Source organism: Microcaecilia unicolor, chromosome 4 (genome assembly GCF_901765095.1).
Source record: "Microcaecilia unicolor chromosome 4, aMicUni1.1, whole genome shotgun sequence".
Taxonomy (NCBI): domain Eukaryota; kingdom Metazoa; phylum Chordata; class Amphibia; order Gymnophiona; family Siphonopidae; genus Microcaecilia; species Microcaecilia unicolor.
In genome coordinates, this window is record NC_044034.1 from 68,450,548 (window position 1) to 68,478,388 (window position 27,841).

General features: G+C 43.1%; 1 protein-coding gene across 2 annotated transcripts in view; it reads right to left on the reverse strand.

Annotated features, from left to right (window-relative positions):
* MTMR6 (myotubularin related protein 6) overlaps positions 1-27,841 on the reverse strand; it is a 113,579-nt gene that overhangs the window by 65,607 nt on the left and 20,131 nt on the right. For both annotated transcript variants that reach the window (XM_030200318.1, XM_030200319.1), the window contains exons 3-4: positions 23,793-23,955; positions 3,184-3,341 (exon numbers count right to left, since the gene is read on the reverse strand). In XM_030200318.1, coding sequence (XP_030056178.1) covers positions 3,184-3,341; positions 23,793-23,955 — 321 coding nt within the window. The remainder of the gene's footprint in view (positions 1-3,183; positions 3,342-23,792; positions 23,956-27,841) is intronic.

A 27,841-nucleotide genomic window follows, 5' to 3' on the forward strand; every position in this document is an offset into this window, starting at 1 on the left:
GGTCAGGAGCTGTCGGTACTGCAAAAATGATAGCTGGAACAGTGGAGAGAAGAATGGAGGGACCCGTCAGAGCTTGATCAGAGATCCAGGTGCTGTGCTCTTCCGTCCTATCACTGACCTGCTTAACCTCTTCCCCCTCCAAGAGAGACAGTTTCAAAGAATAGAGCGGGAACAAACAGATAACTGACTGAAATGCTCATGCAAGAGCTCCAGGGCGCTGCCAATGTCTCAATCCCCTGACTCCGCCATGTGACACTGACCTGTCTGCGTGCCTGCTGCAGCCCCTGGTGCTGCTGCTTCAATTTGCACCCATAGTTCCACACTGCCTTGATGCTTTCCTTGGCTTCCTGCAGCAGTGTTTCCGCTTCTTTTTCCATACCCCGCATGGAACCATCCGCTAGTGAGCTTCTGAAACGGGCCATCCACCTGGCCTCTCTCCTACATGATGGGCGGCGGGGGCAGAAGAGCTGCACTTTCACAGGATCTAGCCTTTCAGTGCTGCAGACGACCAGTAGAACCTTTAACAGTATTTATTGACACAAGGCAATCCGTGCCCTGCCTGCAGGGAAATTGAGCAAGACTATGAGGAGAGTACATCTGTTTTCTTCAGAGCTTCTAAAGATGTGTCTATTGAGCCATTAACTCCAGGACAAAAGATAAGTTCAAACAAAAAAAAATGCTACAAACTTCTTTCATATACACAGCTTGTCTGCGTATGTGAAAGATGCCTGTAGCATGCGCAGAGCAGCAACGCTTAGCAATTGGCTGTTCTGCGCATGCTCAACCGACAATTAGCTTCCTCCCTATCACATGTAAATGAGCTGTTCGCAAAAGCAGCGAGCAGCTCATTTGCATGCAATTCGCTTTGGGAATCCCTCTATATTTTCAAATCGGTAAATTTTATAGAGGTGGAAATACAGAGCACTTCTGTACAGGGACCTTGGTGCATCTGGCAGTCGTGATTGAAACAGGTCTAGCCAAAAATGTCTGAATTTTGGCCCTAGACATTTTCATTTTGTTCCATTACTGCCCAAAATATGCCCCCTTAAAATTTGGAAGAACTGTGGAACAACATGTCTAAAATTGGGGTGTTGAAAATTGCAACTTTGGATGTTTTTGTTCTGCCACCTTATGATGTTTTTTGGATTTTTTTTTTGTTTTGAAAATGAGCCCCTATAGTATTACATACACACAGGGCTTCTGAGTTTAGATTTTAAACTCTAAACGCTGATAAAAAACACTCCCAATTCTAGAAAACAACCTAAAACCAGGTGTTTTTAGAAAACCAGAACTTCCCCTAGTATTCTCTCCTCTCCCATGGCTTGTTCTAGAATATCTGCTCAGTTCTTTTGTCTTTTTCTGTGCTGTCAATGCCTGAGAAATGTACCTGTGCTCCAAAAATACTAATCTATAGCAGAACAGCGAAGACGATTCAAGAATCAGTGGGCGACACTCCAGATGATTAAAACTTTTTATTAAATGATGAACAAGACTCGACACAGCTGTCTTTCGGCCAGCCAGGCCTGCATCAGGAGTCTCTTGTACTAAACAAAATCATCCACTTGAAGTATCTGTCTTCGTCTTTATGGGGTAAAAAAAAAACTACATGTGCTCCGTGCGCTGAAATATAGCAAAGGCTTTTGCAGGCAGTGAAAACGGAGAGATTAAGCTCGTAGTCTCAACAAACAGAATATACTGTAAATTCTTGAAGATTTGTTTCTTCTGTGTTTACATTGATCTTCCTTTTGGAGAACGACGATAAATTACAGAAGGAACATACGAGGTCTTTTTTTCCTCCTTCTGTAATTATGGATGAGAGATACAACAATAATATATAGAATATAAGATGTACAAATATTGTTAAATCTTCAGCTTCTAACACTGCTTACCTTACATACAAGTCAGATATTTAGAGTGCTTGGGGTATTGTTGTCAAATGCACTCTTTGACCAGTCTTTGCCATGGAAGCCTGTAGCTCTTTCAGATTTGCCACTGACCTCTTGGTTGCCTTACTATCAGTCTTCTCCCTACTCTGTCATCCAGTTTGGAAGGCTGGCCAGATTTAAGCAGGACCATGGTGGTGCCATAAACCTTCCACTTTTTAATAATTGAACTGAGTATAATCCAAGGATAATCAAGGATTGTGCAATTCTTATACCCATCCTTTCATCTGGCCTGGAGTTCTTTTTCCACCTCCTTGGTGCTCGTGGTTGGGTCTTTTCTTTCAAACAGATTACCCAACAGAGGAATGAACAGGAACAACTGAATTTGTCCCTCCATCATATGAAATCTGTACAATTAAATATTGGGGGGGGGGGGGGAGAGGGGGCAATTTATTTGGTGTAAGCTTTGTAGGGTGACTGGTCACACTAGAGCTTTATGATCTTCTCAATAATGATTCTTCAACCACAGTCACTGTTGAGGATTTTGTTGGAAGGGACTCCAACCACCTTTACATACTATGGACCAAAATGCTAGAATGTAGTTTCACCAAATGTCCAATTACAGACTATCTGAGCTTCCAGAAGAAATTGAAAACTTGGTGGTTTGGACAAAATTATTAGGGGTCAAGGACTATTTTGAGATTTGTTTTAACAAATATTATATGTATGATATTTTGTATTTATTTACTGCATTTACTACTTAGATGGTTTTACCAAAAGCGGTTAACAACATTTAAAGTTAAACTAAGCTAAAAGTATTCAGGATTGCTAAAAGGGGGTAGACACTTTCTAAATTATTCCACAATTTTTTCTATTTCAATTGCAAGAATTTCTAGGATATGTTTTTCATTTGACTGTTGCGGGATAGATTAAACAGTGTATGTTTCATGTATCTGTACAATGTGTTTTACTCCCAAGCTATCAGACACAAAATAGTAAACATTTTGAAAGGGGATGCAGGCTTCCTAAAGCCACTGTACCTGCAATAAAGTTTTATCAGATATTTTCAGAGCATAGTACTGAAGGCAATAGCTGGAGGGCATAGGTTTTCAATGGGGATATCCTGAAAACCCGGACAGGCTAGGTGTGCCCCAAGGACTGGGTTGAAAACCCCTAGAGGAACATTCACTATAGTGCAGCGCCCACCTTTGAAGTTACCCTACAGTTTGGAACATCATACAACAGCACAGGTATAAAACACAAAGCCATCACCCTGCAGAATGTTCTAAATAAACATCACCTTATAGTCTTGATTTGCATCCGATAGATGCCAACTGGAATTCAGTACGCCCATCCGACGATACTCCTCTACTAAATCAATGAGCTTCCATCCCAGGGCCCTTTCAGACTCACTTTGTTTTGGATTGTAAGAAAATGCATAGAGTTCATCATATCTTGCTAAGGAAAAACAGAGATATTAGTTATTAAAAAAGGTTACTACTCTTTGTCAATATAGACCATTTCTATTTGGTCTTCTAGTACCACTTCATAGGCTCTCAGCATTCATTATTATATTTGTTAAAATCTATCAATTACCCTGAGAACTGATTAGTGTTTTCTTCGTCTATCCTCTATAAACAAGTTTAGAGAGTCTGCTGGACCTTTAACTCCCACTTGCCAATACTATACTAAAGTTTTAAAAATTGTATGTATGATTTTTCATTATTGTTTATTTTTGTAAACTGCTTTAGAATCCTTTGGGATTAGAGACAGTATATCAAGTTTATTAATAATAATATACATTTCATTCAAGCACCAACATTACCTGCACAGAAAGGAGCATCAAGAGGGTGGCTGATATCCTGAAAGCCCTGCTATACAGTAGCACTAACTCATCTGACGTAAGTAACTTACGTAAATAACTTACGTCAGATGAAGGCGGACCAGGGAGGAAAGGAGGGAAGTCCAAAGGGAAGCGATCAGCTGTTGCCTGCTGCAGCGCCTTCAAACGGAGGTGAGAGGTGCTGTGAGGGCCCGGCCCGGTGGCAGACGGAGGGGGGTGGGTGGAGGGGGGGAGCGGCGGTGGTGACAACCTCAGGGAGGGCGGTGGGGATGGGGCTGCGGGAAGCTGTTATTTCAATGCAGGGGGGAGGGGGGAGCGGCAGCGATCTTGGGGGGGGGGGGGGGGCAAGGACATCCATAAAGGACGTCCATAGGCACAGCTCGTCTTTTTTTTTTTTTTTTTTTATATAGTGAAGGACCTTGACATGCGCAGAGCAGCCAGCATAACACTTGGCTGCTCTGCGCATGCTCGACCGGCCGACTGGCTGACTGTTTAACGATTGAATAGAGAATGTGAGCTACAACGAGCAGCTCATTTGCTTTCCTATTCCTTGATGCATGCCCGTTCCTTACCGATTCGCTAAGGGAATCGGTAAGGAAAGGGCTTTAACGAGTCTTTAGTGCATCTTGGCCTGAGAGACTGAATGAATTCTTTGCTTCAGTCTTTACGAAAGAAAATGTAAGACAGTGTTTCCCAAGTCGATTCTGGAGTACCCCCTTGCTAGTCAGGTTTTCATGCTATCCACAATGAATATGAATGACATTGATTTGCATACACTGCATCCATTATATACAAATCTTTCATGCATATTCATTGTGGATATTCTGAAAACCTGACTAGCAAAGAGGTACTCCAGGACCAACTTGGGAAATACCGAAGTAAGAGATTACCTATACCAGAAATGGTTTTCAAGGGTGATGATGCGGAGGAACTGAAAGAAATCTCAGTGAACCTGGAAGATGTACTGAGCCAAATCATCAAATTAAAGAGTAGTAAATCACCTGGACCAGATGGTATACACCCCAGTATACTGAAACAACAAACATGACATTGCTGATCTGCTGTTAGTAATCTGTAACCTTACATTAAAATCCTCAGTAGTACCTTAAGATTGGAGGGTGGCCAATGTAACGCCAATTTTTAAAAAGGATTCCAGGGTGATCCAGGAAATTACAGACCAGTAAGCCTGACGTCAGTGCTCGGGCAAAATAGTGGAAACTATTACAAAGAATAAAATTACTGAACACACAGATAAATATGGTTTAATGTAACAGAGTCAGCATGGGTTCAGTCAAGGGAAGTCTTGCCTCACCAATTTCCTTCATTTCTTTGACGACGTGAATAAACAAGTTGATAAAGGTAAGCCGGTCAATGTAGTGTTTCTAGATTTTCAGAAAGCTTTTGACAAAGTTCCTTATGAGAGACTCTTGAGAAAATTAGAGCCATGGGATAGGAGGCAATGTTCTGTTGTGGATTAGGAATTGGTTATCGGACAGAAAACAGGGGTAGGGGTAAATGGCCATTTCTCTCAATGGAGGAGGGTGAACAGTGGAGTGGCACAGGGATTTCTACTGGGACTGGTGCTATTTAACGTATTTATTAATGATCTGGAAACTGAAACAAGTGAGGTGATTAAATTTGCTGATGAGACTTCCGGCGGAGCCGAGCGGCAAGATGGCCGCGGTCTAGAGGAGCTCCGCAACTCCGCTGTCGGGCTCTTTGCTCCCCCGCTCCCCAGACTCACCATGCAACGCCCAGAAGATGCCTAAAGCCCTCCAGTATCGGAGGACTCCACCGAAAGACACCCAACACGCCTTATAAAGCGGGAACGACAGATGATCGCGACGCACGCGGCAAAGTGGCAAGATGGCGGCCAAAGATGCAGAGTGAGAGCGTGCAAAGCACTCGTGCCGCGGTAATAAGGCGAGCAGAACAAGTACGTAGGGGATGATTGTTGGGGAAATCGGAGACGTGGCAGGGCAATAGGAAGCGGGAGAAAGTCGATGATGCTTCCATTTTTCTTCCCCCTCCCCCCCTCGGCGCACAGAAACGGGGCCATTTACAGAAATGACGAGAGACTCTCTGGAAACATCTCAATATAAAGAGCTGAGTACACTAATTCATGCTCCAGCGTGCAAAGACGCTGTCTCACCATAGTAGGGATAGTTAATAAAGATTATTACCACAACACGCTGGCTGAAAAGAGAGGGCGACGCCGGGTGTTAATAGACAATTGGTGTCTGCGGCCTTGTTTTGGACAGCTAACTAGGGGAGAACTCATACAGCGAATAAAACATACGGGCTGGATCAACGCGGGGAGCAACTCTCCAGACTTTTAGAATTGGACTGATCACGTTGATAAGAGGGTAAAAACCAGACCCACAATACCATCGAATTACCCCCGGGCAAAAGGGCTAAACAAGCAAGATCAGTGACGAAGAGGCCAGAGAGAAACTGTAATACCCTCTGCATGGAGCAATTTTTGAGGCCCAAATCAGCAGGAACAACTAGAAGCGGTATTAAGTACGACAAAGGGAAAAACTCCCCACCACCCACTGGGATCAAGATGGCAGAAGGTAAACTTGAAAAGCTTGGTGATTTTTCTGACAAACAACTTGCACAGATCACCATGGCGGTCAGCGCCGCATTGAACCCCAGATTTGACTTGCTAGAACGCCAAATGAGCAGTTTAGAATCCACCATGGCTGACACGGTGAGACGAATGGGTGAAGCGGAGAGCAGAATATCAACGGCAGAGGACAGGGGAGCGCAGAATGTTCAAGATGTCACGCGCTTGATGGAGCAACTTAAAGCACAGCAAGACAAGATTGAGGACATGGAGAATAGAGCAAGGAGATGCAATCTCCGCATTGTGGGTCTTCCTGAAGCAATTCCTGAGAAATCACTAGGACATCTTTTGGAAAGCTGGCTTAAAAAAGAACTTGCCCTGTCGGACAGTTATGGGGAACTGTGCATAGAACGGGCCCATAGGCTTGGCCGTCGGCAACCAGGGCAGCAAAGACCCAGACTGGTGATAATCAAAGTTCACAATTATCTACACAAGGAAGAAATCATGAGAGGCTTTCGACTGAAAAGAGACACCTTAAAATACGATGGCGCATCGATAAAAATCTTTCAAGACTATTCGGCTGGGGTACAAGAGCAACGTCGCCGGTTCCACCCCCTCTGCACGGCACTGGTAAGCAGAAAAACAAGATTTATGCTGATCTACCCAGCCATATTGAAGATTCAACATGAAAACGGATGGCGATCGTTTCACTCTGTCCAGGAGGACAAACAGTTTCTAGAAACCGAACTACATGCACCAGCTGATGCACCAACTTGACTCTATGTTTGGCAAAAGGCAGAAAGAACAATGTCTTAACCCTGTTTATGGTTCCCTGCATATGACGAGGACACAATATGCAAGATAAGTCTATAGCAAAGAAAATGTTGATTAAGAAATGATGGGTTAAAAAGTTATAACTGTATTGTTGTTGTCTATTTGAAGAGTCCCCCCGGTAGTAGAACCGGGGTGGCTTTAGAGATATCGCCGAGGGATGGGGGGGATCCCCTTATGAAGGGGGGAGAGGGGTAGGCGAGGGGAGATGAGTCACATAGCGGTCTCACACCACAAGTAAGAGGAAGTTCAAACTAGAGGGAAAGGGTTCTCGTTAAGAGAAGGGTAATGGGCGGGGGGGAATGGGGACTTAATGGGATTCAATACTTAGGGAAAGGGGCACATAGAAACACAAAGGGCAGGTCTTTCACTCAGATTATACACAAGACCAACGAATGGGTAGGATGTCAAAATCAGAATATTGAAACACAAAGCAGAGGCAACATTTACAGCTTCTGGGAAAGGGCTGGGACCCAGGAGCTGAGTTTTTTCTGGTATACTGATATGAAGATAATATGTCTTGGCGGTAACACACTGTAAAGTAGTCACCTGGAATGTAGGAGGCATTACGTCTCCCATAAAAAGGAAAAAGATCCTAGCACACTTAAAACGCCTCAACGCAGACATTGCTTGCTTGCAAGAGACAAAATTGACAGCGCCAGAGCATGAAAAACTCAAGCAGGGTTGGGTAGGTCAGGTGATCCACGCGTCCTCCGAAGGGCGGAAGGGAGGGGTGGCAATCTGCATACATCAAAAACTCGCTTGCACGGTAGAGACAGTATTGCAAGATCCCAATGGGCGATTCATTTTGGTTAAAATGTGGCTGCAAGGGAGGGAATTATACTTGTTAAATGTATACGCACCCACCCCCCCTGACAGTATTTTCTTTCCTGAACTGTCCAGACAGCTACTTCCATATGAGGACAAGCACTTGATAATTGTGGGAGACATGAATGTGCTTATGGACCCCAAATTGGATTATTCAGGGGAGGGACACAAGGGAATGGAGAGTAGGAAGGGCACTCGGATGTTGAAGGAGTTTGGAAGCTCCCTCTCAGTGATAGATGCATGGCGGAATTTGCACCCAGACTCAAGGGAGTATACACATCAGTCCAGAGCACATGGGACCTGGGGAAGGCTGGATTATATATTGATATCATCAGCTTTATTTCAGTGCATAAGAGACACAAAGATTGAAGAAGTATTGATTTCTGACCACAGTCCGGTATGGATAGAATTAGGGGCGCCATGCAACTTCCAAATACACAGACAATGGAGATTTCCCAATCATTTAGTGAAAGATAAATCTTTTCTAAAATACATGGTCAAAAAATGGGAAGAATATGACTCATTTAACAAAGAACATAAGTCTGACCCGCAACTGTATTGGTGTACTGGTAAGGCGGTGCTCCGGGGAGACATAATTGCCTATGTAGCAAGAAAACGGAGAAAGAATGCAGCTAGCCTTTTACATCTGAATAAGCGACTGCAGAAAGTTAAGCGCCGATATATGCAGCAGCAAACCACAGAAAACAGGGAGGCATATTTATCTGTCCAGGCTGCTATAAACTCATTATTGCAGGAAAGAGCGGTAAAAAATAGGACTTTCCTAAAATATAAGTTCCACAGATTCGGAGATAGAGTGGGAAGCATGTTGGCTCGGGTGGTGCGGAGAAGGGGAGGGGGTAGAACTATTTCAGTCCTGAAAAGACAAATAGGAAGCATTACTAACAGTCCAGATGAGATTCTTCAAATATTTCAAGAACACTTTACACAACTATACACTGCCGAGCATACATCCGGGGAGGCACACATGGAGGAATTTCTCAGAAGGGCCCAAATGCCAAGGCTCAAAGAAACTGATATTGCTACTTTGGAGGCTCCCATCCTGCCCAAAGAACTGTCAGAAGCGATTAAAGGGCTGAAAGCATATTCAGCACCAGGGATGGATGGGTATTCCGGAGAATTTTACAAAATGTTGCAACCCCAATTGATACGGCCCCTATTTGAATATCATCAAGCGGTAATTCAGGAAGGGAGATTCCCAATACACGAAAATACTGCATGTATATCATTATTGTTGAAACCAGGGAAGGCCGTAGAGGAACCGGAGTCTTACAGGCCCATATCATTAATTAACGTTGACATTAAGCTTCTTGCGAAAATTTTGGCCACACGACTCAATAAGTTCTTACCCAACGTGATCGAGCCTGCACAGGTAGGCTTTCTGCCTAATAGACACTCCGTGTTGCACACCCGGAGAGTCTTGCTCGCAATGGCACGTTGCCGAACCGAGAAGATTCCTGGAATCTTGGTAAGCTTAGATGCTACCAAGGCTTTTGACAGGGTAGGATGGGACTTTCTATTCTATATGCTAGACTGGATTGGGATTCCTCCTGGAGTAAAGCAAGCAATTGAGGCTTTATATACTAACATGGAGGCACAAATAGCAGCGAACGGGGGGCTCTCGAAAAAATTTCAGATAGGCAGAGGAACACGACAGGGATGCCCTTTGTCACCACTACTGTTCGATCTAACATTAGAACCACTACTCCGACAGCTAAATTCTGACCCTAGAATCAGCGGTGTACAGTTGGGAGAACAGGAGGTTCGTGCGCTGGCTTATGCCGATGATGTCCTCCTAGTGCTGACTAATCCGCAAAAGTCTTTTAATATGGCCTTGACTCTGATAGAGGAGTACGGAATGTTATCAGGGTTTAGCCTTAATCTATCCAAATCTTGTGCGATGCATATGGACACAGGTACTAATTTACAATGGAAAGGAAAAGCCACACTTAGATGGGAGGCAACGAAGCTGAAATATCTAGGGGTATACATTACAAGTGATAGAACCTCCCTGTATAAAGAAAACATTTCCCCACTATTGGAAATGACTAGGAGTAAACTGTTGATGTGGAGGGAGCTGCCACTCTCTATCTGGGGAAGAATAGCATTATTTAACATGATGATAGCTCCCAAATGGCTCTATGTCTTCCAACAGTTACCACTTTACCTGAAAAATAGAGATGACAGGCAGTTACAGCGTTTAATACAAGCATACCTGTGGCAGGGTAAAAGGCCTAGGATACCTTATCACCAGATAGCAGCCCCAAGGGAGGGGGGCGGCATGGGACTTCTGAATATAAAATACCTGGCAATAGCGAGTTCCATGCGACACGTAAACGATTGGTACCGGGGAACATCGGATTTCTCCGTTACATCAGTGGAGACCTCGATGTTCAGGGATATCCACTTTAGTCATTTACTACACTCTGGAACCCCCTTACCCCTATCAGCATTTCAGATACACCCATTATTGAAATCTCTCAGGGAAACTTGGAGATGGGTGTGTAGACGCCGCCGCTTCTCCCCCCGAGTGTCCCCCTGGATGTCAATTTGTGATAATCCTGCTTTCCCCCCAGGCCAAGGGCCCAGTATATTTAGCAGATGGGCAAAAAAGGGGATTATATACCTGGCGCATATAGTTACAGAAGAGGGACACATGCACACGTATCAGGAACTTCAGTCACGATATGGGATTCCTAAGACACATCAGTTTGCATATTATCAATTACACCATTATGTGGCCTCCCTGGACTGGACAGACCTTACGGAAGATGTGGTGGAAGTCTTATCGGAGGAGTTTACCCTGGGAGCGCAGCTTAGGGTGCCCCTGAAATTCCACCACCAGCAACTCAAAGATTCCACAGAAGAGATAGACTTCCGGCGGCTAGCGCATGAGTGGTCAAAAGATTTAGGGTGCACACTCACTGAGGAAGAGTTTAGAACACAATTGAAATCTATTTACAAACAGAGGCTTTCTGTTCCTCAGAGGGAACGACTATATCGGTGGATGCTTAGAACACACATTTCGCCCCACAGAGCGCGGAAAGCGGGATTTGATACAACGGGGGCATGTCCTAAATGTGACCATGAGGAGGCCTCACTCGGCCACATGTTTTGGAGCTGTCCCGGTATTGAAAAGTTCTGGAAACAAGTCATAGGAGGGATAGATCAATTATGGCACTGCACCCTTGTGCGGGAACCTACAATCTTATTCAATATTTTTAGATACACCGCAGACCCCACAGAGGGATTCAGGACATTTGCAAAGATAGCAATCTATTTTGGAATAACAGCCATATTGCAATATTGGAGAGTAAAAGAAGTTCCCCCTCTGCAGATATGGCGATCCCAATTAGTGAAACAAATGAGAATTGATAGATGTGGAGTGCAGGACCTGGACAGTTCAGCAGGCCATAGGTTCAGGGCGCAATGGGAGCCATTGTGGGACACTCTCCCGCCTAGAGCGCGAAGTTTGCTGCTGAACTTCTAATCTGGTACTCTTTGGCCCTACATCAGTTAGGGAGACTAAGACAGTGTGACAGGTAGGGCAGTACTTTACAGCAAGGCGTAGACTGGTTCATATTCTGATGTACAGACAGTTAATTACATGTTATCTTGGAAATAAAAAGAGCTGTGACACTGCCCTAAAATGTTGGTTGACAATATAGGGAAGGAGGGAGGGAGGGAGGGTGATTAAGGGAGGAATAAATAAATGCAAAATGGTAACTTATTTGTTGAAGATATGACATCAGAGAACATCTCCTGTAGTGTAGTTTCTTTGATAAGTTTCAGTGAATGGTTCATTACGTCTGTTAATAAACAAGATTAATATATAAAACTACAAGGAAGGAAGGGTGGGGGGAGGGGGGGTCAAGGGATAAAAGAAGAAAATGATTTGATGTATGTGGAAGGATTACAAGTTGTCTGTGATATCAGTAAGGCTTTATACCGGACAATAAATACACAGGTTTCATATAATATGTCAATAAACAGATTTAAACTTAATGACTTCCAAAGAAGACAACATATGGAATTTCAAATAGCAGGTTTATTGAGAATTCAAAACTTTGTATCATATATTGTATCTTCAAAATATTGTGGGTTCTGTATTGTATTCCTTATACTCTTTAATAAAAAGATTTAAACATAAATTTGCTGATGACACAAAACTATTCAAGATTATTAAAACACATGTGGACTGTGAAAAATTCCAGGAACACCTTAGGAAATTGGAAGACTGGACATTCAAATGGCAGATGAAATTTAATGTAGACAAATGCAAATTGATGCACATTGGGAAGAATAATCTAAATCATAGCTGTCTGATGCTAGGGTCCACCTTGGGGATCAGCACCCATGAAAAAGATCTAGGGGTCATTGTAGACAATGCGCTGAAATCTTCTGCCCAGTGGCGGTCAAAAAAAGCAAACAGGATGCTAGGAATTATTACGAAAGGGATCGTAAATAAGACCAGGATTACTATAATGCCTTTATCACTCCATGGTGTGACCTTACCTTGAGCACCGAGTTGAAGTCTGGTCACCGTATCTCAAAAAAAGATATAGCGGAATTAGAAAAGGTTCAAAGAGGAGCAACCAAAATGATAAAGAGGATGGAACTCCTCTCATATAAGGAAAGGCTAAAGAGGATAAGGCTCTTCTGCTTGGAAAGATGGCTGAGGGGAGATGACTGAGGTCTACAAATATTCTGAGTGGTGTAGAATGAGTAGAAGTGAATCGATTTTTTACTCTTTTAAAAAGTACAAAGACTAGGAGACACTCAATGAAGTTACATGGAAATACTATTAACACAAAGAGGAGGAAATATTTTTCCACTCAATGAATAGTTAACCTCTGGAATCCATTGCCAGACAATGTGTAACAGCAGTTAGCATATCTGGGTTTAAAAATGTTTATCAATAGACAGAAAACAGAAACCTATTGAATGTCTTAACCAGTTATACCTTAAGAAACCCAATGTGCATGGTGGTGAGCAATATAGCTAGCTATATATTAATTGAACAGTGCTCAGAACTGGGTGCTTGAGTTAAGCTATAGAGCAGCTAGTAATCACAACACCACTATCCGCATCATATCACTGCATGCCTTCCCTCCCTACCTGAATATTACTAATAATCAAATGCAATGTCTTAAACAAATTTGCTGGTACTTAGCTTGGGAGTGCTGGGTGCCGTCCGCTTTTGTTTGGTACTTAGCTTGGGAGTGCTGGGTGCCGTCCGGGTAGAATGCGCTGCAACTATATGCATCAACTCAGTTCGTGATTCAATTTTTTCTTTTTTTGCTAGTGAAAAAGTGCAGAGTGATAGTAAATCATAGCGAGTGTTTCTAAATCATAGCGAGTGTTTCCACATTTCCTCATTTCACGCTCTCACTTATCACGATGGATGTCAGATCACTATACACGGTTATCCCTCAGCACGCTGCGTTGGAACTGGTTGATACATACCTACAGAAGTTGGATATTTCCCACCATAAGGTATCTTTGCTTAATTCCATGGCATAACAGGTGGTCTTACATAATTATTTTCAGTTTGAAGACTCCTTCTATTTACAGACATGTGGGGTAGCTATGGGGGCGACGGTAGCCCCCACCATAGCGTGCCTTTATATGGCACACTATGAAGAACAGCATGTCTACCTCTCTGAATTTACACCTAATATCGTGCAATGGAAGAGGTAGATCGATGATGTGTTTCTCGTATGGAGAGGAGACCGACAACGCCTTGATGAGTTTTGTTATCACCTCAATGCATGTGACAACAATATCAAATTTGAGATCAATGTTGGTTATGCTAAAGTAAATTTTTTTGATATTTCCATTGAATTACAAGATGGTCACTTATGTAAACTTTATCGCAATGCCATCGATACTAATTCTGTAATACATTACTCTAGTTTCCACCCTTTCCCCCAAAAAGAAGCAATTCCTTTTGGTCAGTTCCTACGTGTGAGGAAGATATGTGATTTTAAAGCAGGTTTTCACCACCATGCAGCGGATATGGCACACAGATTCACACAACATGGGTATCCACATAAAATCATTTAAAAGGCACACAAAAGAGCTGCTAATGTGCATAGACGGTGGCTGTTTGAACCTAGGCAAGAAAGTAAAAAATCTTCGGGTGATGACATCATTACTTGCGTACTGCCCTTCTCCTCGAGGATTCCCCAAATCAAGAACATAAGGACGCACTGGCCCATGATGCAATTACATGGAATCCCCACCATGCCGCGCTTTGCCTTCACACGATCACGCAACTTGGGAGAGCTACTCAAGTATAAACAACAGGATCCGACCCCGGTCCATAACAGAGGGTACTTTAAATGCCTGAGCTGTATTTATTGCCGCTATGCTTGGGTCACTACACATATTACTCATCCAGTTACCAACCGTATTATATATTTGCGGGAAAGAACGGACTGTGACATGACACAAGTCATTTATGGCATTAAATGGCCCTGTTTGTTATGGTACATTAGGCAAACCAAGAGGAAAATTAAACAAGGATTGGAGAGCACCTTAGTAATTTGCGAACTCATAAGAAGGAAGCTCCACTGGTGGGGAATTGGGACCTGATGGGACACACTGAGGACTTGAGATTTGTGGTTTTAGCACTTTTGCGGCAAACACAGGAGGGGGGGGGGGGGGGGGGGACATAGTTTCTAGCCTCCTGAGGAGAGAAGCGCAATATATTTACAATTGGCAAACTACATTTCCCAGAGGACTCAACAAGGCTATTGACTGGTGGGCGGTTACTCATTTGTAATTATATAAGGATCACTACGCATGCACCGGCGTTCAGTCGATCTGTGTCAGTCTGCTAACTGTTTTTCACTCGGCGGGCTCTATGCTTTAGTAAGATATAACTGAGATGTTTATTGATTTAGGCCCTACATGTTGAGATTCAATGTTAAGGAGCGATACAGATATGATTGTTATGGATTTTATTTTGTAGATTCCGTTCTGAGGACGCCTGGTGGGCGAAACATGTGAGCACATGTTAAAAGAGAGCGTGAAATGAGGAAATGTGGAAACACGCACTATGATTTACTATCACTCTGCACTTTTTCACTAGCAAAAAAAGAAAAAAAGAAAAAATTGAATCACGAACTGAGTTGATGCATATAGTTGCAGCGCATTCTACCCGGACGGCACCCAGCACTCCCAAGCTAAGTACCAAAAAAAAGCGGACGGCACCCAGCACTCCCAAGCTAAGTACCAGCAAATTTGTTTAAGACATTGCATTTGATTATTAGTAATATTCAGGTAGGGAGGGAGGGCATGCAGTGATATGATGCGGATAGTGGTGTTGTGATTACTAGCTGCTCTATAGCTTAACTCAAGCACCCAGTTCTGAGCACGGTTCAATTAATATATAGCTAGCTATATTGCTCACCACCATGCACATTGGTTTTCTTAAGATATAACTGGTTAAGACATTCAATAGATTTCTGTTTTCTGTCTATTGATATATATTTGGAGAAACCTTCAATTTATAGGTCCCCAGATTACTTGTATTTAAAAATGTTTAGACAAGTTCCTGGAGGAAAAGTCCATAGTCTGCTATTGAGAAAGACAAAGGGAAGCCACTGCTTGCCCTGAGATTGATAGAATGGAATGTTACTACTAGGGACTTGTGACCTGAATTGGCCACTGTTGGAAATAGGATACTGGACTAGACAGACCATTGCTATTAAGGTGAGTGGCAAAAAGTTCCATCGGATTGCCTCACATTCAGAAGATCTGCCAGGCAATACCCATGTTCAGAGACCACGCATTATCCTTCTCAGTCTGTTTGCTAGGCTGTTGTCTTTCCCCGCCAGGTATGTGGCTCTGAGAACCATTGAGCAGAAGCTTATCACCACAACCCAACCACCTCCCGACATAAGAGGTATGAACCCGTGGCTCTCTGCTTGTTGAAGTACTACATTGCAACCTGATTATCTGTTTGAAAAGCCAATCTCTGAAAGCCTTTAAAGCATTCCTAATGGCTCGTAACTCTAGGAGATTTTTGTGAAGGGAGCCTCCTGAATGGACCAGAGACCCCAGCCCAAGCTAGATGCAGCCGTTGTCAACGTCTTGTGTGGAGAAAGAATTTGATATGGATGTCCTAAGGTCAGACTGGAGCTAATTGTCCACCACAACAGCAACTCCCGTAGAGTGGGAGTGACCAACATGAGATCTGTTAGATTCACAGAAGCCTGACACCACTAGAAAGCTAGAGTCCATTGAGCCTCTCTCAAATGGATAAATGCCATCGGTGTCACACGTACTGTGGAGGCCATGCGGTCTAACAATCGCAACATCTGCGAAGCTGAAACCTGCTGGCTCTGACAGACCTGCAGGGCGATGGACTTGAAAGCTTCAGCCCTGGGTTCTAGGAGGAAGGCCCTGACTTGAACTGTGTCTAGCAGGCTCCTATGAACTCCAATTGTTGAGTGGGAAAGCGATGGCATTCTGGGTAGTTTATAATAAACCCTAGTAGCTCTAACACCCCGAATCGAACTTCATATAGAATCCTGAGCTCCTTCTTTGGACAAAATTCCTCATCTTCTTGGGTACTAGGAAGTACTTGGAATAGAATCCTCTCCCTTCTTATCCTGGTGGTACAGGCTCGACTGCATGGGCCTGTAGAAGGGAGAAGAGTTCCTCTGCAAGCACAGCCCGGTGATGTGAGCTGAAATTTGATGCTCTTGGTGGGCAATTTGAAGGAACTTGATGTCAATTTAGGGTGCAACCCCCCTCCCCCCAGACTATATGGAGAACCCACCGGTCAGAGGTTTATAAAGGACATCTTGTATGGAAAAAGTTTAGCTTCCTCCATACCAGAAGGTCATCCAGGATGGTCACTTATTATGGCTATGCTCTCTTGTAGTCTGTCAAAAGTTTCTCCCCTGTTTTGACTAGGGAGCTGGTTTGGCCTTCTGGGGCCTCTACTGCCCAGGTCTGGAGTGGGCCCCCTGGGACTGCTGAGAAGGAGGCGGCTGAAAAAGCATAGCTACACCTTTGAGAGTAGTAAGATCTTCTTTAGTTCCTGCCTGAAAACCTCCGATTAGTGGAGGGCACAAGGAGTGGGTTGAGATGTGGATTCATGGTATTGATTCTTTTTTTTATAAGGGCCACAACTTCTACTGTTTTGTCCCCAAAACGTTTTCACCTCAGCAAGGAATGTCTGCAAGTTTTTCCTGAACCACTGGTTCTAGGTCTGAGACACATAACCAGGTGAGTCTGTGCATGTCAAATATCTAATGCGAAAATCCAGGATGCCACATTGAAAGCATCATAGATTACCCAAGTCCAGTGCTTTCAACACTCCTTCTGCTGCCTTATCTGACAGTAGAGAATCTGTAAACGCTGACCCACTGTGCACCAAATCCCGCAAGTAAATACTCATGTAGCACTGGTAGGACTGTGTGTGGGACACTAGAATAGAGGACTGGTAAATCTTTCTCCCAAAAGGAACTAAGGTCCTAGCATCTCGCCCCGGGAGTGCTGACATGCAAGTTCTAGAAATTGTATCCTTTTTGAAAGCAGATTTAACTACCATAGAGTAGAGTGGAAGCTGTTGCCTTTCAAATCTGGGAGCCTTCTGAACTCTTATACATAGAGTCTGCCATCTGTGGAATTGACTGCACAGAGAGATAAGTCTCCAAATTCATCAGTACCTGCACAGGATATCATGCACAGGCACCATCACGGCCCTCTTAGGAGGATCCACATAATCCAGGACATCCAAAGTCTCATCCCTGGGCCCGTCCTCAACCTGTAAAATTCCCTCAAAAAAAATTAGGAAACAGAGTTCCTCTGGTGGGGACTTTCTCCTTTCTGAGGCGAGGTGGAGTCTGATGGTAGACCACGGGATACCTCCTCCGGTTCAACTTCAGACACCCAGAAACAGTCTGAATCAGACTCAGCAAAGTATTTCTCCTGAGGAGGCTGGTTGTGTCTGCCTTAGACAACTAGACTCACATCTGGGCTCTGAAGGCTAAATTCCAGTGCAATGCGACAGGTCCCTTCCTGGACACCGAGGGAGCCTCCTCGTCTGATGGGCTGGAAGGGAGCACCATCTCTTCTAAGGCTGACGCCAGTGCCCATCGAGGCACTGGTGTTGGTGCACTGGCAACACACAAGGCAAGGGCCTCAAGGATCAGTTGAGGAAGAGCCATGACAGGCATCGATGCCCTTGAGGCTTAGGCATCGCACCAAGCCAAGATCCACTCCAAATCTTCCTGTAGCTTGGCTCAGAGCTGTTCCTTGAGAGAAAGAATCAGTAAAGGCAGGGCCAGTGTCGGATCAGTGACAGCCCGCGAAGATGTCTGGGCCGAATCAATTAGCTGCTCCCAGTGTCAAAGAGACTGGTGCATCAGCACCAACTTCATAGAAGGAAAGCAGACTTTTCAGCATCAACTCTTCTCAGGTATCAGCAGTGCAGATGACCTGGAGCTCCCGGTGCCAACGAGGATGATGTTGAATCCCGACAAATCCTCAGTGTAGTGTCCAATGCAGCTCCACCAGCCATAGGGACTGATGCCTCCGATGCTGATGAACTGGACTTAAAAGTTCCAAAAAGTTTCTTGTGCTGTGCTTCTCCATTTTTCTCTGTCCTAGGCAAGGCAAATATCAATTGTGTCAGTCAGAAAAGGCTTTACCGCAACTAGTATGCTTCTTAAAACTGACAGAGTTTTAAAGGACATTGGGACAAAAACAGCCAAAGTAAAATCAAACCACTCTATTTTTAAGAATAAACTATTTTTAAGAATAAATGGGGAGAGTGCTGACTGAGCGCTCAGGCCTAAGAGGGCCAAGGGAGCTAAACAAAAAATAGAGAACTTAAAACAGGCTGGAAAAAAATCCTGAAGAAATAAGGGATATAAAGGGAATAAAATATGAGAAAAAAAGTCCACCATACTGTTTGCGAATGCATCACACAGAAAGGAAAAAGAAGCACTGAGGAGAGCCAGCAAAGATGACTACACTGCTCCATGGATAAAACAAGACTGCTGGTCCTGTGTACTCATATTGGGCATGAAGTCACCTGCGCATGCATGGCACTGCCAAAGGCTTGGAGATACTTCTTGAGCGCTGGGCAGCAACCATGCCAGGGCTCTGTCGGATGACATCACCCATATGTAAGAACACACTGTCCTGATTGTCCTCTGAGAAAGCCCGATTCCACCATTAGTGAAATACTACCTTCAGAAGGGGGGGGGAGGAGAGAATTAGGCACAGATATACCCCTATCCTTAAGATTATCCAATGATACCACCTCTGCCCCAATAACTAAAAAGATATGCTAACCTGTGAGGTTTGAAAGAAAGGAAGGACTGAGCCCTCAGAACTAAATTCAGGCTCCAATTAGTGGACATATGCTTGACACCACAAAGGAGAGTATCCCATCCAGAAGAGAAGCAAAGGGCTTCTGTGACTGTCTTAGAGCCAGCCTCAGCCTTTTTGGAAGAGTTGCGAGTTTGTCTCCACCCAATCTCTTGTGCAGGAAGAAGACTGAAGAAACAGATCCCTCAGGAGCGGAGGCGGGATTAATCCTGGAAGTTATATTTGTAGCTTCACATGGAGGTGTAAGTTCTGTGTATACTATTTCTATTTTGTTTTCCATGTGTATGGCACATCTCATGTTTGATAAGGATTTTTGAAAACTAATAAAGAGATAAAAAAAAAAAGGAAACAGATCCCTCAAGGAAAATAGTTTGCCCAAAAAACTGAACTTTCAGGCTTCATATAAGTACACTATATGCTATACGGTTCTCTTCCACACCAAAGGTTGAACAACCCGTTATTAGTATCCTTGCTATGTTGCCCTACTCTCCCAACAGCCAAAGCTGTACTAGAGAATAGAAGATACCTTCCAGGAAGGAATCATCTGACTGGGCAAAAAACTGAAGTTGTGCTCTTGATTAACCGCTTCAACAACAACAAAAAATCAGACCAAGGAAAATCCAGTCTTCTGCACATTTTCAAGGTGGGAACCTGGATGTTACTTGGTCTGTTTTGGTTTTTTGAAACAGTTAATCGGAAGCGCAACTTCACTTTTTTGCCCAGGAGACTGGATGCCAGTCCTAGCCCCCTGGATTTTGCTCTTCTTTGGCTAAAGAACTTGCTTGTCTTGAATTTTCAGAGCTAACATGAGGTCAACTCACAGAGGTACCCACCTGACCCCTAGTAAAGCCACAGCCGCTTCTTTTTGATAATAGTGTCGATAATGTACACTGCTCCCAGGTCCTGACAAACTTACCAGGGCACCTGAATGCTACTAGCTTCCCTCAGTTTGTTCAAATCAGTAAATAGTGTTGCCTTACCAGCTGCCACCTGGATTGTCTTCTACTAAATAAAACAAGGATTGATAGCCGAGTGCTAGATGGCCGGCTCTGGCACTCAGCTTAAAGTTGGACCTAACATAATTCCTAACATTCTATTTGCTTTCTTGGCCGTCACCACAGTACACTGAGCAGATGATTTCAACATATCCTCAGTGATGACACCCAGATCCTTTTCCTGGGTGATGACTCTTAATGTGGAACCCCCCACAGTGTAGCTATACGTTTGGGCTGTTCTTCCCCACATGCATCACTTTGGTTTTGTCCACATTAAATTTCATCTGCCACTTGGATGCCCAGTCTCTTGTTTATAGGTCATTAATAAATATGCTAAAAAAAAGCTGTGGTTCCAACATAGACCCCTGGAAGGCCCATCATTCACCCTTCTCCAATGAGAATATTCAACATTTAATCCTACTCAATTTCTATTTTAGCCAGTTCTTAATCCACAACAGGACACTGCTTTCTAACCCATGGCTTTCCAATTTCTTCAGGAGTCTCATGAGTTACTCTGTCAAATGCATTCTGAATATCCGCAATACACTATGAGGCTCATTTTCAAAGCCCTTAGACTTACAAAGTTCCATAGGTTACTATGAAACTTTGTAAGTCTAAGCGCTTTGAAAAGACGCCTCTATATCAACTCTGTTTTTCAAACGCTCTTCATCATCAGACCATGATCAATAATAATGCCTAGATTCTTGAAGAAGGTAGAAACTGGTGTACTCCAATCTTCAATAATAGAATGGGTAGGAAACTGTAAAAGTTGACATGTAAAAATATGATCTTAGTTTTCTGCATGTTGAGGCATAACTTTTAGCAAACATCCATGTTTCACTGGTCTTCAACCTGCATAGTTCCTTGACTGTATTAGCAATAGGTATAAAGAATTATAGATGTCAGAGTAGACTTTATATATACAGATTACAGACACCAAGCTCTGTTAAATGGCAAACTGGTTATATATAGAAATTTAATAGCAATGCAGATAGTGATGATCCATGAGGAACACTAGTAGTTAGCTTAAACCATGAAGAACTACTGCCACGTATTCATACTTGTTGCATATGATCAGAGAGAAAGGAAGCAAGTCAACTCAATATAATACTACCAAACCCTGATCGCTTAAAGAGACTTGAATAGTTAGACATATCTGCAGTATTTGATAACACTAAGAGCACTAAGATGTAAGATGTATCCAGCTTCACTTATCTATTTTTGGCATAAAGCACCAATAAAATAGCTGTTCATCCCACCAATATGGGAGAGCTGACCAGCAGGCTTATTTTCAAAAGAGAAGGACGCCCATCCTTCAACACAAATCGCAAGATGGGCGTCCTTCTCACAGGGTCGCCCAAATCAGCATAATCGAAAGCCGATTTTGGGCGTCCTCAACTGCTTTCCGTCGCAGGGACAACCAAAGTTCACGGGGCCTGTCGGAGGCATAGCAAATGCAGGACTGGGGCATGCCTAACACATGGACGTCCTCAACCGATAGTGGAAAAAAAGAAGGGCATCCCTGATGAACACTTGGACGACTTTACCTGGTCCTTTTTTTCTTATGACCAAGCCATAAAAATGTGCCCTAAATGACCAGATGACCACCGGAGGGAATCGAGGATGACCTCCCCTTACTCCCCCAGTGGTCACTAACCCCCTCCCACCCTCAAAAAAATTTTTTAAAAATATATTTTCCAGCCTCTATGCCTGCCTCAGATATCATACCCAGCTCCATGACAGCAGTATGCAGGTCCCTGGAGCAGTTATAGTGGGTGCAGTGCACTTCAGACAGGCGGACCCAGGCACATCCCCCCCCTACCTGTTACACTTCTAGTGGTAAATTTGAGCCCTTCAAAACCCACCACAAACCCACTGTACCCACATGTAGGTGCCCCCCTTCACCCCTAAGGGCTATGGTAGTGGTGTACAGTTGTGGGGAGTGGGGTTTGGGGGGCTCACAAGGTATGGGATCTATGAACCTGGGAGCAATTTCTGAAGTCCACTGCAGTGCCCCCTAGGGTGCCTGGCTGGCTCCTCCCACGACCAAATGGCTTGGATTTGGTCATTTCTGAGATGGGCATCCTTAGTTTCCATTATCGCCGAAAATCAGGGACGACCATCTCTAAGGTTGACCTAAATTTTGCGATTTGGGCGTCCCCGACCATATTATCGAAACGAAAGATGGGCGTCCATCTTGTTTCGATAATACAGGTTTTCCCCGCCCCTTCGCAGGGACGTCCTGCAAGGACGTCCTCAGGAAAACTTGGGCGTCCCTTTCGATTATGCCCCTCCAGGTCTTATTCCTTGTGCATCACACAGGTCACAGCTCACCTAGCATCTGCTTGCCTGCCTGCTCCCATGCCAGGCCAAATGCACCTGCTGACACATTGAACTGCTATGATTTACCTGCAGTGCATTACCTTCCATTTTTTCCAGATATACTAGAAACAACTGGGGGGACAGTGGATTTCACTTGCCTAGCAGGTGAATACTTGCCTATTTCAGGAAAGGCCAAATGAACCAGTTAATATCCTGAACTACCATGACTGCAATGAGTGTGAAACCTCCCTTTTCCCCCCAGACATACTGGAAATAAGTGGAGGGACAGAAGGTGGAATGTGATCACTTAACACCCCCTGACTTAGTCAAAATGTGAGACAGCACTGTAGAAGAGTGGGAGGCAGGCTGGGAAGAGGCTATGCTGTCAGTAGCTCCTGCTGCTGGAGCTACCAATAGTGAAAAGTCACTGGGCACCAGCCAGTACTGGATCCACTGGTGAGGGAATTTAGCCTCCAGCTGAGTCTTTTCCCAAGAGTGGTAGACGAGGGGGGGGAATCAACTCCAAAAGACTGTTGTCTGCAGCATCCCCCGAACTAGATCCATGCTTCACTGGGAATATGGGCCTACAGCCTTCTCAGGAGCACCCTACTTGTAGTTGCTCCATCAGTCATACATCTGCTGGAGCCAGAGAAATACTGAAGAGCAGAAGGCAGCGATGTCAGTTTTGTGTTTTTTACTCTGGTTCCATCTGCTGGCAGGGGGACATAACCTACTCATCTGGACTGGCATGAATTATAGGAAATTACAACAATTTATGGGATGTTATGCAAAGCTGTTACAAGGGGTGGATCAGCATGGCAACTGCCCTAGATGCCAACCTGCCCTCTGGAGTCTGCGAGCAGAACAACCCAAAAAGGAAAGGGTTTGCTAAAAAATGCAACTCTTGACCATGACACTGTTGTATCTAGCAACTGCCCTGATTATACCTTTAAAAACACTTTGCTTTAAATAGGTCTCACATTGTTTACAAAACTTGAAAAAATATACATTTACAAAATGTTTCAAACAGTGTTTCCAAACTGGGGTTATTTCTAAAGTCTTGTAGGGGTTCAACAACATATTGGTTACTTTACAAGGACTGTCATCAAAACAAAATGCATTCCATGCTTACATGTCCAAAACCATACCTGGTCTTGAGAGCTGCAGAAGTGAATTGTATATGTCATGACAATCCCTTTCTCGGGGCACAACAAAATGCACAACTCGGAAGTTCTTGCACTGAATGATGAGAGGGCAGCCAGATGTGGTCAAAGCCAGCTTCTCTACAGCAGCAATATGGTGATGCAAGATCTGCACATACAAACATAACAAAAAAAGTTTTACCACTGTCACCACTTACAGTATTTGCTATGAACAGCATCAAATTTCAGCAATAGGACACAATGGACAACCTCTGTATGAATAATGTTTCATTTGAAGCAACTAAAGGACATGGTTCAATGACGAATTGAAAAAACTAAAAACACAATCCAGGAAACTTGAACGAGCATGGAAAAAAAAAAATCAAAGATGAACACACACTCAATGCATGGAAACAAACACAAAGAAAATACAAATATGCAATAAGACAGACTAAATGGTCCTACTACAAAACTAAAATAGGGCCAGATTACAAAGATACGAAGAAACTATACCAACTAGTTAATAAATTACTAGACACAACCCCGGTCACCACAACCAAATACAGACATCCCATCTGCAGATAAACTCGCCAAATACTTCAACAAAAAAATTGTAAACCTACGCAAAACACTACCCCGGGACATTACTGATATTGATAACTTCATCACCGGTCTGCATCCAACCACGGGCGAATACCCAGCGGACTGAATCTGCACTAAGTTCGCTCTCCTCTCTATTGAAACAATTACCCAGGCGATTCATAGGTTCTCCAACACTCACTGCAAATTGGACATCTGCCCCAGCTACCTTATAAAATCCGCCCCGACCGCTTCATAGCGGACCTCACATCCCACCCAAACTACATGCTCCAACAAGGCTTCTTCCCCAAGAAAAAAGGCAACATCCTACTCACCCCAATACCAAAAGATACCAAGAAAAAAAAAAATTTACAAACTATCGCCCAGTTGCATCTATCCCATTGTCTGTCAAACTGATGGAAAGCACGGTAATCAAACAACTGAATGATTACATAAATAAATTCTCAATTTTACACAAATCACAATCAGAATTTCGCCCCCTCCACAGTACCAAAACAGTACTAGTTACTCTCTCTTAGCCAAATTCAAGCAGGAAACAGCAACAGGTAAAAGCATACTCCTCCTCCAATTCGAAATGTCTAGTGCATTCGATATGGTAAACCACAATATACTATAACGGCTCCTAGACTACTTCGGGATAGGTAGAAACATGCTCAGTTGGATCAAGGGTTTCCTAACCACCAGAACATACCAAGAGAAATCAAATTCAAAAATGTCATCACCATGGAAAGCAGACTGCGGAGTACCTCAAGGATCACCACTATCACCGATCCTGTTCAACTCAATGATGACCCCACTAGCCAAGTCCTTATCCAATCAAGGTCTTAACCCATTCGTCTATGCAGATGATGTCATAAAATATATTCCTTACAAACATGACCTGACTGAAATCACGAACGAAATCAATCTCAGCATGAACATCATGAACTCATGGGCTAATGCATTTCAACTAAAACTCAACACAGAAAAAACACACTGCCTTATCCTCTCATCCCAACACAATACGTACAAACCCACAAATATAAACACCCCGGATTACACCCTCCCCATCTCAGATAGCCTGAAAATCCTTGGCGTTACGATCGACCGAAACCTTACACTTGAGAGCCAAGTGAAATCTACAACTAAGAAAATGTTACACTCAATGTGGAAACTCAAACGAGTGAAACCATTCCTCCCTAGAGAAACATTTCGTAATTTGATACAATCAATGGTACTAAGCCATGCTGACTACTGCAACGTAATCTATGCAGGATGCAAAGAACAACTCATTAAAAAAATGCAGACCGCTCAAAATACAGAAGCCAGGCTCATATTTGGAAAAACGCGATTCGAAAGCACCAAACCCCTCCAAGAAAAACTGCACTGGCTATAAAAGGTGTCATATTACACCTGTATTGAAAAGAGCTTCACTGGCTTCCAATAGAACAAAGAATTATATTCAAGATCTTATTACTGGTGAATAAGGTTTTAAATAATTTAGTCTCACCTATTATTTTACAACATTGTGAACTTATCAACCTGTCGAGACATTTAGGTCATCCAATTCAAAATTTGTTGGAAATGCCATCTTTAAAAATGATTAAACTTGAAGAATATTGGTCCTCAATGTTCTATGTTGTTAGTTCAAAGCTCTGGAATGATTTACCATCCTGTACAGAGTTTAAATTAAACTTGAAAACTCTTCTATTCCAGCAGGCTTTTTGGATGTTAGCTTAAAGAGCATATGACATGAATGAAGAAATATGACATCAATATGCATATGAGCAGGGTCCTTGCAAGATGAACCATTATATTTATAGTTTATTTTGCATATTTTATGTATGCAAGTTTTTGTTGTGCTGTTTTATTTTGTACATTCTTAATATATATGTTGAATTGTTCGGCTAATAAATATTTTAATTTAACTAACTAAATAACAGACTACAACAGCGTAATACCAGAAAGACTGCAATCATGGCCCTGAAAGAATGATTAAGATCACCTGCAATATTCCCATTCCAACTGATAAGCCTGATGTAAGAAAAACAAACATTTTAGTAAAGGAGAAAAGTACACAGTGTCAATAACTGTTGGGACCAAATGACTATTCTGTGCTATGTGGGGAGAAATAGATGAGCCTCAAGTACCAAGAAATGCAAAAAAAAAAAAAAAAACAAGAAAATGGGGTAGAACAATACATAAATACTCCCAATTCTACTGGGTGCCAAGAATTTTCAATCATATTTTAATATACTGCCTACAAATTATACATTATGAACTTCAGAAGGCGGCTGCTTCTAAAACAATGGAGGTGTTGAGGCTTTAACTCTCTAATGTATCCTGACTTGTGTGAGGTTTATTCCTGTGAGTATCATAGAATAAACAAAACTAACCCATTTGAGGACATTACCCTGGAGGATAAGGAAATACCCACTGCTGCTGCCAGCCATCTTGACAGCATTTCTGTATCTACAGACTGATTGCTTCTAAGCTTAGCATTAACCTGGTAGAGGGAAGGGGGAAAATGCATCAGCAGTGAGGAAATGGGCAAGAGAGAGACAGAGCGAGCTGGACATCGCAGAGGAAGAAGAATGAGAACTCTGGTGAGGGGGGGGGGGAGGGGAGAGTGCTGAAGTCAAGCCTATGGAGGAGAGAAGAGGGAACATGTGCTCTCTCTTTACTTTATTTCTTATTTGTCGTCAATATTCCCATAAAGAGTTCAATGCGACTTACATCAAAAAATGAAGTACATTCACAAGAAATACATAGTAAAAATGAGACAAAAAGAAGAGAGCTTAGATATTACCTAATAAATCAAATGCCAACACTTGATTGTTATACATTCCCTAAAACATATATCTTTTAAAAGTTTACGGAATGCCCCATAATGAGTAGTGGTCCTTATTTGAACCGGTAAATCATTCCAACATTTTGTGGATAAATATGGTAAAGTCAGTGAATGTAATGACCTGAATCTAATACCTTTGAGGAAAAAGGCATGACAGATCCAAATAATTGCCTGTTAATCTCCTATTCCTAATTTTAGGTAATAATATACATTGATTTAAATATTCAGGGAGTGGAAAAGGTGAGAAAAAAACATCATCTCCCCCTTCCCCACTAATATAACTAACAACCTACCCTTTGCCCCCAAATTATGCATATGCCCCTTATTTCCCTTCCACCTAAGAATTCTTCTGTGTTCATCCCATAAAGAGTTTAAGTAAGGAAAGGTCAAATGCTTAACTACAATTATAATTAAATAAGTTGGTCCTCCAAGAAAAGTCAGACCATGAAAAAATACAACCCAGGGAACAGGGCTTGGCTGTGTCAAACAAGTTTGCTAGGGAAAGCTAGGTTTATTCTACAGCTGGCCATTCAGGCAATACTGGGTAGGCACTTGGAATGAAAACAGATAAGAGAAAACAAGCAAACATTAAAAAAAAAACAAGTTCTGTTGTATCTGGTTGCCT